This window comes from Ascaphus truei, chromosome 10 (genome assembly GCF_040206685.1).
Source record: "Ascaphus truei isolate aAscTru1 chromosome 10, aAscTru1.hap1, whole genome shotgun sequence".
NCBI lineage: Eukaryota > Metazoa > Chordata > Amphibia > Anura > Ascaphidae > Ascaphus > Ascaphus truei.
Window position 1 is genome coordinate 36,323,229 of NC_134492.1, and position 12,895 is coordinate 36,336,123.

At 42.9% G+C, this 12,895-nt stretch overlaps 1 protein-coding gene across 9 annotated transcripts in view; it reads left to right on the top strand.

The window, feature by feature from the left end:
- The window catches only part of LOC142503822 (cysteine-rich secretory protein LCCL domain-containing 2-like), a 34,365-nt gene that overhangs the window by 13,035 nt on the left and 8,435 nt on the right, over positions 1-12,895 (top strand). For 3 of the 9 annotated variants that reach the window (XM_075616557.1, XM_075616562.1, XM_075616559.1), the window contains 5 exons: positions 2,974-3,026; positions 4,337-4,372; positions 6,209-6,260; positions 7,070-7,136; positions 10,976-11,264. In XM_075616557.1, coding sequence (XP_075472672.1) covers positions 2,975-3,026; positions 4,337-4,372; positions 6,209-6,260; positions 7,070-7,136; positions 10,976-11,264 — 496 coding nt within the window. In that variant the 5' untranslated portion in view covers position 2,974. Of the gene's footprint in view, positions 1-789; positions 2,172-2,842; positions 3,027-4,336; positions 4,373-6,208; positions 6,261-7,069; positions 7,137-10,975; positions 11,265-12,895 lie in introns of those variants that run through there. The other 6 variants (XM_075616560.1, XM_075616561.1, XM_075616564.1 and 3 more) reach the window with 6 other exon arrangements.

Sequence of the window (12,895 nt, forward strand, 5' to 3'; positions counted from 1 at the left end):
AAAAAAAAAAGATATTGTGGGTGGGGGGACCTAGCATGCAGGATTGCTGCTTCAAGATGTGATTTTAGTGAAATGTCAATGAAATATTTTGCATTACTGTTCAAATAATAGCACCACATATATATGTTGGTGTGATAAATTGCACAGGGGAATACGTTACAGTTATAATAACAAATATAAATATGCTGGAGGTTCTGGAATCAGGAAAGAAAGAACTTTACAGCTTATTAGTTATATCGACATATTGGTTTATTTGATTTATACATTAAATAGCAATGATGCCATTTAAACATAAACATACATTAAGTAAGTAAGTCATCAATCTTCCAAGCTTCCTCAACTGGCTAATGATTTCGAGCTTTAATCAACAGGAGCAGGGCAATGAATAAGCCTGCAAAGTAAATGGGAAAGTAAATAGAATTGAATAAAAATGGGGCCTTTGCTTGACCCCACTTGTAATATTACAGTCCCTTCTGCTCTCAGGAAGTGTTTTAAAAAAATCAGCTGGCAATCCCATCCCTCTACCTGCAAATGTTAATGATCCTTTTGTTAATCAAGTGGGGAGTTCAGTGAGATTTTGACCAATTTAGAGGCATGTTGATAAGTTAAGTAAGTGTAGCCCAGGTCTTATTTTTGCCTCCAGAGACCCCCTCTGTAGCGTGCCGAGCGATCGCGGGTGCCGCCAGAGGCAGCGACGGACCCGCCGGCACAACGCAAAGGTGGGGGCCGGAGCAGGGAGCGCTCCAAGTCCCCGGAGTCTCTGCGGCGTACCCGGCTAGCGGGGGCCGCCATGACAGGTTGCGCGAGCGTGCGCATTGGTCGCGCAGGCGCAGTAAGGGTAGCGCACGCGGTCCCAATGCTAAAGAGGTCCTGAGTGGACTACAATTCCCAGCAGCCTCTGGGGATTGCCCTTTCACCCACATCACGTGCAGCCAGACAGCAAATAGGGTTTTGCAGCTTCTCCTGTGGAGGAAGGCTACAATGTTGCGGGGACCACGTTTGGCAGTTGCAGCTGGGAGCAGGAAGGGGAAGGAAGGGTGTAGGGAGCAAGTGGCTCCTACACCAGGTAAGGTAGTTCCCCAGATCCCAGGCAGGCCCCAATCCCCACCAGGGTAGTGGGTAGATACTGAGGGAGGGCCCATAGGTTAGGGACCCTGCCCTTAGGAGTGAGTGTGCAGTCTTGTCAGTGTCACGGCTGGTAGTGCTGTGAGCGCTGACAAGTAGGCACAGTGTGTGTGTGCAGTGCAGTGTAGCTGCAGGTACCGGTTGAGTGCAGTGCGGTTGCTGCAGGTACCGAGTGAGTGCAGTGGGTTGCTGCAGGTACCGAGTGAGTGCAGTGGGTTGCTGCAGGTTCAGTGTGTGTGCAGTGCGGTTGCTGCAGGTACCAGTTGAGTGCAGTGCGGTTGCTGCAGGTACTGTACCCGACTAGCCCCCTTGCTATCCACCTTTAAGACCCACCTTAAGACACATCTGCTTAAAGAAGCATATGAGTAGCACTGGATAATCATGGACACATGACACAAAGCTTGGCCCCCTGCAGATGCACTTACTAGTATTCCCTCCTACTGTCTCTGTACGTTCTCCCTACCTACCAATTAGATTGTAAGCTCCTCGGAGCAGGGACTCCTTCCTTAATGTTACTTTTACAGTATGTCTGAAGCACTTATTCCCATGATCTGTTATTTATATTTGTTATTTATATGACATGTATTACTACTGTGAAGCGCTATGTACATTTTATGGTGCTATACAAATAAAGACATAAAGACATACATACTGTGTGAGTGCAGTGTGTTTGCTGCAGGTACCAGTTGAGTGCAGTGTGTTTGCTGCAGGTTTAGGTTGAGTAGTCAGAGGGAATCCGGGAGGTGAAGAGAGAGGAAGTGTGGGTGCAGGGGGTCAGTGACCCACCTGCATAGGATAGGCTACCCCGTAGGCCCCTAGGAGTGTTCCCTGAAGTCACCGAAGGTTGCTGTGCTGCAGGGACGGCCTATAGTAGTAGCGTGCATCACCCTTACTGTGTAGACAGCTAGGGACAAAGAGACAAGCGTGCGGAGCAGGTTGCTGGCGAGTCGTCTGGGACCAGACGGCTGGACATTAAGACCCAAGAGGCAGACCGTGATTCATCTGACCCTTTGCGAAGAGGTACCGGTCACCGCCGTGACCGGCAGGTACTATAACATCAAGTGCACCAACACCGGTCAACAGGTGCTGATCCCGCCCTAGGCTAAACTCTTTAGGAACACTGAGCGAGTGGTTAGAGAACTGAGCCTATACCATCACATTATTATATATGGACATGGTGTGTGGGGCACGCGGTGAGGGGACGGAGACGTTGCTCCTGATGAAAGTGGCCGAGCCACTAAGGTTACACGTTAAGGTTATAACGTTAGAGTATAAGTGTACATGTGTTATTGCTACCGTGCATTATTATTAGTAAAACCAGTTACAATCATATGGTGTTGTATATTTCTTGCCCAGGGGAATCTCACATCACGGGGATCCTGGGTAAGTGGAGGCGCTGCGCTAAGTAAGTGTATGAGTGTTACCCCAGGCTCCCAGCTAGCGGAGGCTCAGATCTCCTGGAGCCGCAGGTGTTGTACAGCGACCAGTAGTTCCTTTGGGAGGGTTCAGAAAAAGGACTACATAAGTTAATAAGTTTCAGTGTACTGTATGTAGTAGACCAGGAGTGGTCAACTCCAGTACTCAAGGGCCACCGGCAGGTCAGGTTTTCAGGATATCCCTGCTTCAGCACAGGTGGCTCAGTCAACGGCGGAGACTTTGAATGAGCCACCTTTGCTGAAGCAATGATATCCTGAAAACCTGACCTGTTGGTGGCCCTTGAGGACTGGCCACCCCTGCAGTAGATTTGAAACATTGTTCTACGTACGTATTTTATTTTCATAGAAAACATGGGGAGCTCACAATTTGCCAGATGCCTCAGGAATCTGTTTTTCTTTCTATACCTCACAGGATGGACCTGTTTGTTGCAGTTCTTCTCACACTGACACCCATTGGAAATTCAGGTATGCCGAGCTCTGTGGCCAATGGGAAAAAAAATACATCGGGGTTGTGCATTTTGTAAATAAAAGAGATGAACAAACTACATTTATGGAGCATTATGGTCCCCTGTAAATGTGTGTTATTGGTCCCCTTACTTATAACCCTGACCCCATAAGTCTTTGTCACAAAATATACAGTACAGTCATAATCAATAAATACCAAAAGACAGAAAAACCCAATGCTACATCAAATGTGACAAAATATATAGTAATTAATAATATAGTTAAATACTTCAATAATAATATTCTCATGAGTAAGGGTCATTTAGTTAAGTCCTTTGGCCAAAGTCTTATAAGCCTGCAAGCCAACTTCAAGGCATAACCAAATTTGCAGGTCCTAACACTAAACTGTTGAAACTTCTCTTTTACCTCTGTGTGAGGGAGAATGACTGCAGTGAGTCTATCCATACAGCAACATGAAAAAAACCTTCCTTACTTTAAAAAGTGGGGAGGGGTGAGCTTAATCCCTGGTAGGAGGGGCACTAACCTCCAAACAACTGCTACCAGTTGTATATTGAAATTAACAAACATATAACCCCAGCAAGCTCTAACCCCATACCCCACCTCATCATATACATAATACTATAATATATATATATATATATATATATATACTGTATGTACAGTATATATAGTGCTACTGAGCGTTTTGTCATTTCTTTGAAAACGCGCCGAAACGCGTTAGAGTGATCCACCCTGCTCACGCTATTTTGTCACCCTACTAAATAAAGCTGTTTTTAATGTAGCCTTCGCATTGTAGCGCCATAAATTTTTTGCATGCTGTGCTCCGCTTTTTTTCACCCACTGGATTTCCTGCATAATGGTGGTTTTGCATTGACAATTTGCCTAGGAATACAAGTTCAGCAAACAGCCTTTATACAAAAGAAATGAGGCAAAAAGCGTGAAAAAAAGAAAAAGAAAACCTTCACGGCATTTGGTTATCATGGAAACATGAAAGCTTAAAATATGATTTTAAAATCATTTTACTTGTTACATTTGTAAGGAAGCCAATTGACTTATTGAACTTATTGAACATATCACCAGTGCACTGAGGCCCTATTAAGGACTGTCGCAATCAAGCTGTACATTTAATAAAGCTTCCTTTTATAACCCTTATCAAATTATTGGGGTGAAAAACTGGTGCAAAAAATAGTACTATAATTATAAATGAAAATATCCACATTATTGGGTATTTTTTCTTTGAAATTTTTTTTTGTATCACGTTGGAAGACTTTGATAAAGAAAAACCCCATTAACTGTACTTAATTTTACAGCATCAGAAATACAGCCATGCCAGTCTGGGTTTGCAGGTAAGGGTGTCCGAGCTTTTATTTTTCTGCATCATGGTTCCACAATGACAGAATTGGGCTGTGATTTGCAGATGGGGCTTATGGGGATTTACCTAAATAATACAATATGCCAAAGTTTTACAACGTAGCAGAAAAGGCTAGGCTTTCCTGAGGCTGGACCCTGCGGGTTGTATATGATCTCTAAATGTAGAGAGTGCATTCTGCCCAGTAATGGTGCGGGTTGCTTATTATAAGAATTGGTTTCATACTGTACAGGCATACACCGGTTTAAGGACTCTCACTTTAGGTACACTTGCGAGTAAGGACATATCACCCAATAGGCAAACGGCAGCTCACGCATGCGCCTGTCAGTACGTCCTGAACAGCAATACCAGCTCCCTACCTGTACCGAAGCTGTGCGCAAGTGTGGAGACTACAGAGCCTGTTACACATGCGTTATTTACATCGGTTATGCACGTATACAGTATGACTATTGCAGTACAGTACATGCATCAATAAGTGGAAAAAAGGGAGTGCTTCACTTTAAGTACATTTTCACTTTCTATACATTCTCTGGACCCATTGCGTACGTTAATGTGGGGTATGCCTGTATCAGTAATCCAGACTGCCCCTAGTGGCTCATCAGAGGTACTGACTCTAAGAAGGCGACCAACAACATCCTTCAAACCAAAGAAACAAAGGGGCAGATCCACAGAGCTCTGTTAAATCAGGCCAAATAACATGACGTTACCTAAAGAGGTACCGGAGGTTAGCGTTCCTGAGTTTAACGGAGATCCACAAAGCTAACGATATGCAACAATAACCTCCGTTAGCTAAAGAGTCATCATAACCAAATCTGTAGCACCGGGGATGTTCGTAGCGCAGATGCGCTAACCAATGCACTGCACATGCGCATTGGGGAACAATTAACGTGCATGCGTTCTAGTTGCATAAACGTAACGCCCATGTGCATGGTCAAATTTAAATAAATACATAATACATACTGTAGTGAAGTTTCTCAGCCATACTCTGGAGGAGTTAGATCTCCTAATAAATAGTATTGTATCCCCATACTTAATGCAGTAAAGAATATTTACCATATCATATTAGCTCTGACAAACATATCCTACATTCACTTCAATCACTAAAAATCAGTGTAGAGTTTATAATATGAACGTCTTGACACTTTATCAGATGCATCTCTTGATGTGCTTCAGACACATCCATGTTATCCATAATATATATCTTTGTATGACACTTGGAACTTTTTCTAAGGAAAGTGTTAGGTGCCATACACAAACCAATAATGTGGGTACCACTTGAGACCTGCCTTGGTCATCATAGGCTATTCCCAGAAATGACATTATGATAATCACGGTCCGGCTGGCAGTGCCGGCTACTTTTGGCATGACCTATGTATGGTAACGTTGTTTCCCTGCGCTAACATTAACGCAGTTTTTGTGGATATGCGAATGGCTCTTTAGCATCTCATTTGCATACGAGTAAGCCTAACATCTGTACAAAGTGAGCGATACGATATTTTACTGCTTAACTCGAGGTCATCGTTACATTAATCACCTTTGTAGACAGGTGTTAGGAGTAGCGCAAACATAATTGTGGGTAACATAACGTTAAATAGCTTAACGGAGCTCTTTGGATGTGCCCCCAAAAAGGCTATTTATGACATTTGCGCGGCACGTATGCAAAATGGATGTAAAAAAAAAAGACACCACATTTATTGCGGAAGAAAATCCCTTTTTGCTTTCAATAGTTATAGTTTGCAGTGCAAAGTTATCTTTTTGTTTGTATTAAAATATAAAATATATATTTTTGATTCATCTGACAAACTCTCTTCAGTTTTAGTTCCCTGCACCACCACATCAAAGGATCTTGTTGCTGATATTACAGAGTGAGTATGGCATTATTGTTCAGTGGAGTTCTTGTGTGTTTGCCACTCACAACATTTTATGTGCGCTGTTAGACAATACCATACAGCAGGGGGGCGCAAACTTTTTTCCCTGCGCCCCCCTGCCAGCGGTTCCCCTCTCTCTGCACCTCCCCCACCCTCACTTGCCTCAGCTCCGGCGTCGGCTCTGGTGGCATGACGTCACGTGACCCAAATGACGCCGCGTTGCCATGGCGACGCGTCTAAGAAGCTGCCGGAGCCAAGGTAAATCACGTTTACAGAGGCCCTGCAGCTCCCCCAGTACTTAATTTAAGTGCCTTCGGGACACGCGCGGGGCCTCAGTAAACCCCGCGCCCCCCCCCCCCCCCCTGGCGGTCGCGCCCCCCAGTTTGTGCACCGCTGCCATTCAGTACCATTCATGTATTGTAGTTTTCAGTAACAGTTCAAGCTGGTACTGTAATGTAGGTTTCATTATAATAACCCCATTTAGTAGTTATTTTGTAGCTCAGTGGTAATGACTGTGCCTTTGAAGTGGGTGAACCCTGTTCAAATCCCACTGTCCATTTGACCATTAGCAAGTCACTTTATCTCCCTGTGCCTTGGGCACTACAATTAGATTGTAAACTCTTCAAGGCAGGAGCTAATTGTGCCTGCAAGAGTAGAATAGCAAATATATCTGAAGGAAGATCCTGATGAAAATGACCACAGATGCTATGATTAACAAGTCTTGTTGCCAAAACATATTAGGAACACTAGTAGTAACTACGGAGCTTCTAACCATAACCTGTAATATTGGCTCTCATATATTGTAGAGTTTACTGTCCAGCAGGATGTCTGACTAAGAATCTGAGTGTGTGGGGAACAGATATCTACGCTGAGGTAAGGCCCCTTACTTATTTTATTTAAAATTGAAAAGAAAATATTTCACTAGTTGTATGACAACACCCTTGCTATGGATGGGAATCCCTTATGTACCAAACTCCTTTAGATACAATTTTTTTACTTTTACTAATGACCTTGAGGTTGATAAAGAGAGCAAAGTAACCATATTTGCTGATGACACTAAGTTGGGTAAGGTACTAAAATTGAAGCAGGATGTAATTTCTCTTCAGAAGGACTTGGATAGACTTGAAACTTCAGCAGCTAAATTGCAGATAAGGCTTAATACAGATAAATGCATTTGGGAAACGAGAATAAACAGGCGACTTAACAATTAAATGGGGCAAAATTAGGTCAATCCTTGTTGGAGAAGGATTTAGGAGTGCTTGTAGAAAGCAGGCTTAGCAATAGTGCCCAATGTCAGGCAGTAGCTGCAAAAGCAAATAAGATCTTATCATGCATTAAAAAGGGTATGGTTGGAAGGGAAGCATACTGCACCGACACACTTTATTCGAGCAAATACCCAGTATGTACCTGGCAGATACCTGGAATGCGCCGCTCCTCACCTCTGACAAGCCCCGTTGTGTTTGCCTTCCCAGCCTGGGTTCATGCCTGGCTGACGGGCGGCTGATCTGTTAAATGATAATGATTAGGATTTAATAGGCTGCAATGCTTCGCGTGTCTACCAGATGGCATAAATTCATGAATTGTAATGCAGTATATATATATACTGTGCAGTATTGCAGCTAGCGGGAATAAAATGCTTCAATCCCTGCCTGGAAAATACCTCAATGCACTCGGGCAGAAAACAGTCACAAACCTCAATACACCCGGGTATACCCGAATTCGTGGGACTAGCCGAGCTCGAATAAAGTGTGTCGCCAGTGTAATTATGCCCCTCTATAAAGCATTTGTAAGACCACCCCTTGAATATTTAGTACGGGCACCACTCCATGAAAAAGATATTATTGTATTGTATTGTATGTCTTTATTTATATAGCGCCATAAATGTACATAGCGCTTCACAGTAGTAATACATATCATATAAATAACAAATAATATAAATAACAGATCATGGGAATAAGTGCTTCAGACATACTGTAAAAGTAACATTAAGGAAGGAGTCCCTGCTCCAAGGAGCTTACAATCTAATTGGTAGGTAGGGAGAACGTACAGAGACAGTAGGAGGGAATACTAGTAAGTGCGTCTGCAGGGGGCCAAGCTTTATGTGTCATGTGTCCATGATTATCCAGTGCTACTCAAATGCTTCTTTAAGCAGATGTGTCTTAAGGTGAGTCTTAAAGGTGGATAGCGAGGGGGCTAGTCGGGTATTGAGGGGAAGGGCATTCCAGAGGTGTGGGGCAGAAAGTGAGAAAGGTTTAAGGCGGGAGAGAGCTTTAGATACAAAGGGGGTAGAAAGAAGACATCCTTGAGAAGAACGCAAGAGTCGGGATGGTGCATAGCGAGAAATTAGGGCTGAGATGTAAGGAGGGGCAGAAGAATGTAAAGCTTTAAAAGTGAGCTGGAGAATTGAGTGTGAGATACGTGATTTAATCGGAAGCCAGGAGAGGGATTTCAGGAGGGGAGATGCAGAGACAGATTTAGGAAAGAGTAGAGTGATTCTGGCAGCAGCGTTTAGGATAGATTGTAGGGGAGACAGGTGAGAGGTAGGAAGGCCGGACAGCAGGAGGTTACAGTAATCAAGACGGGAGAGAATGAGGGCCTGAGTCAGAGTTTTAGCAGTTGAGTAACAGAGGAAAGGGCGTATATTTGTGATATTGCAGAGGAAAAAGCGACAAGTTTTAGAAACATTTTGAATATGAGAGGAGAATGAGAGTGAGGAATCAAGTGTAACCACTAGGCAGCGTGCGTGGGCTACTGAGTGAATGATCGTATTTCCAATAGCAATGTGGAAGGAGGTAGTAGGGCCAGGTTTGGGAGGAAGTATAAGGAGCTCTGTTTTTGCCATGTTAAGTTTCAGTCGGCGGATGGCCATCCAGGATGATATTCCAGAGAGGCATTCAGAAACTTTGGTCTGTATAGCAGGTGTAAGGTCAGGGGTTGAAAGGTAAATTTGTGTGTCGTCAGCATAGAGGTGATATTTAAACCCAAAAGATGTGATTAGGTCACCTAGAGAGAGTGTGTAGAGAGAAAAGAGAAGGGGTCCCAGGACAGAGCCCTGGGGTACCCCCACAGAGAGATCAATAGAGGAGGAGGAGGTGTTAGCAAAAGAGACACTGAAGGTACGATGGGAGAGGTAAGAGGAGATCCAGGATAAAGCTTTGTTCCGAATACGAAGAGTATGGAGAATGTGAAGGAGAAGAGGGTGGTCCACGGTGTCGAATGCTGCAAAGAGGTCGAGTAATATGAGCAGAGTGTAATGACCTCTGTCTTTGGCAGTGTGGAGGTCGTCAGTTATTTTAGTGAGGGCTGTTTCAGTAGAGTGAGCAGTGCAGAAGACAGATTGTAGAGGGTCTAGGACAGAATAGGTGTTGAGAAAGTGTAGCAATCGAGAGAATACTAGACGTTCAAGGAGTTTGGAGGCAAAAGGCAGGAGGAAGACAGGTCGATAGTTAGAAGGACAGGTAGGGTCAAGCTTGCTGTTTTTGAGTAATGGTATAACGGTTGCATGCTTGAAGGATGAAGGAAAGGTACCAGAGTAGAGGGAAGAGTTAAAGATCTGTGTGAGCATAGGGATTATAGAATGAGCAAGAAGTTTTAGGAGATGGGAGGGAATGGGATCAAGAGGGTAAGTGGTAGAGGGAGAAGAGGAGATCAGCAGTGACACATCCTCCTCCGAGATAGCGGAAAAAGAGTCAAGGAAGGCAGGAGGAGAGTTGGGAAGCATTGTGGGATGGGAGGAGGCAACAGATGGGATGTTAGTGACAGGGGCTAGATAAAGTGCAGATAAGAGCCACCAATATTAGTGGCTTTCAACTGCTTTCACTTCTACCTATCAGGTAGATTCCTGCATGTGTATCTCAGGCTCTAACTCATCCCCTTGGATATTACCTGCGATGTACCACAGGGCTCTGTTCTGGGGCTCCTACTCTTTTCAGTCTTCATTAATAATCTACTTACAGCTTGTAAGGGAGCAGCTATGCACGTGTATGCAGATGACACAATCTTATAGCACACAGCCTTAGCCACTCTGACCATGCACACGTAGTTCAATCTGATTTTTCATGACTTCAAAAATGGATTTAAAAAACAAACTGTTTTTAAACACTAACAACACGGTAACAATGTTATTTGGGACTACGGCTACATTTCTAAAGCTAGCAATGACAGAGCTACAGATCAGAACCAATTCTAACACCATTTTAGCCCCTGTCACTAGTTTTAAATATCTGAGCATATGGTTTTACTCTCATTTAACAGTTGGGTTGCACATTAATACTCTGACATCCAAAACCTATGCAAAACTACCGTAGGTGTACTTTATAGGAACAAATCCTCCCTAAGCCCGCTGGTCAGAAAGCACATCGCACAGCAGATGCTAATGCCAATGATAGACTATGGAAACATAGTACAGTATATGGTACAGCACCCCAAATTCACCTTCGTAAACTAGAATATTTTTATTATCCTTGTTTACTTTTGCCGCTTTTTAGTTTAGGTTTAGCTATTAATTGAAACTGGATTTAGGTGGGCAGTAGGACAGCAGCCCGCCAAAAATGTTGTGCCCATTTATTGGCACGCCTAAAAAAAAAAAAAAAAGATTGTCCGCCCCTGTTCTGATACAGAGCTCCATTCATGTTTTGATACATTATGTATGGTTAGTTGTACTTGTGGAATATGTCATTCTGCTTCACATAGACATTATCCTCTGTCTCTAGAATTCTCCCATATGTGTAGCAGCTATCCATGCTGGGGTAAGCTCCAACGCAGGAGGACTAGTCACAGTGGAGAAAAAACCAGGAGAAATCAGATACAATGGATTCACCAAGAACGCATTGACTAGCCTCAGTTCTGAAGCATCCGCCACATCCTTTACATTTACTATTTACGCTGCAACAACTAGCACTACTACAACCACTACTACAACCATTACTACCCATGCAACTACCCCTGCTACTACCCGTGCTAATACAACCACTACTACTCCGCGTTCAACCACCACGATTGGTAATGCTTTTTAAAGTTCTTTACTTCTTGATATTAATATACGTAATAGCACAGTAATTCTGTTGGTTGGAAGAAGCATCAACATCAATCCTTTTTCCCATTTCCAAATCTTTCTGCAGTGTGTTGTCAAGTATTGCATCTGCATGTATGTACTACACTGTATACCTGCCCTTATATTGGATCATTTAAAAAAAAAAAAAGTGTGAATAACCTATATTAGCCCATTTAACATATCAATAGCATTAGTTCATTTTGGATAGGTTCAGCTGGATAAGACTGCTGCTTTTGCATGCAGAACAATGTGTGCCTACATGTATGCAAAGTACTGTAATATGTATGTTAATTTTTCCCCCCCAAAATTTAGCAGATTTGTATTTTTCCAATATTTCTATGGAATGCATGTATTTATGCAATGCCAGTGCAGTGAAATGCCTGCATACAGAGCGATGTACAGTATGTCTGCAAGTATATAGGTGAATTCACTAAGGGCAGGATTCACGATGTTCTGACACTGTTATGTCAGCATAATCCTGAGTTAACTGCCATTGACTTGAATTACAGTTAACGCTGTGACGTAGAGTCATCAAACTCTGTTATATAATATTGCACCTGTGCAGAAGGGGGGTGAAGTTGTATTACCGCAATTTTATGAGCGAATTCATCAATATTGCAATATTTTTAGACTAGTCGCATTGCAGTAATTAATGGAACCGATAATTACGCGTTCATTACCGCATTGAGATCATGTGAAAAAGTAATGTCATATTTCTACCATAGGGTTATGTAATATAAATTATGACATTACCCTATGGTATAAATTACATTCAGCCCTTTGATGCCTGTTGCTACTAATGTATACCACAAACATCAATGGTCTTAATATTACTAAACCTACACTATTTGTTAACATGTCTTTGTCTTCTGTTGATGTCTGTAGCTCAAGGGTCTGTTATGGGACCTCTCCTTTTCTCTCTCTCCATACTATCATCTTAGGTCTTAGCTATCATCTCGATGCAGATGATACACAGATCTATCTGTTCACCCCTACTCTCACTCCTGCAATACAGTCCCAAGTCTCGGGTTGCCGCCTGGCAATAGCCTCATGGATTGCTCTTTGCCGACTTAAACTTAATATGGAGACTGTGATGGCAGATACAATAGATGTGTTAAAAAAAGGTTGGACATCTTTTAGAAAGGAAAGGTATACAGGGATATACCAAATAAGTAAACATGGGAAGGATGTTGATCCAGGGATTAATCTGATTGCCAATTCTTGGAGTCAGGAAGGAATTAATTTTTCCCCTTATGAGATGTCATTAGATGATATGTCACTGGGTTTTTGTTTGCCTTCCTCTGGATCAATATACTTTAAGTACGGATATACTGTAGGATAAGGTATCTGTCGTTTAAATTTAGCATCTGTTGAACGTGATGGACGCATGTCTTTTTTTCAACTTCATCTATTACTGTATGTAACTATGTCTAAAACTGAGTTCCTCATATTTCCCCCTAAATCTGGCCTAATATCTCAATTTTCCATCACAGTAAATGATACTACCATCTTTCCCATCGCCAGAGCACATTGCCTAGGAGTGACATTTCACTCTTCCCTTTTCCATTCACATTCCTGA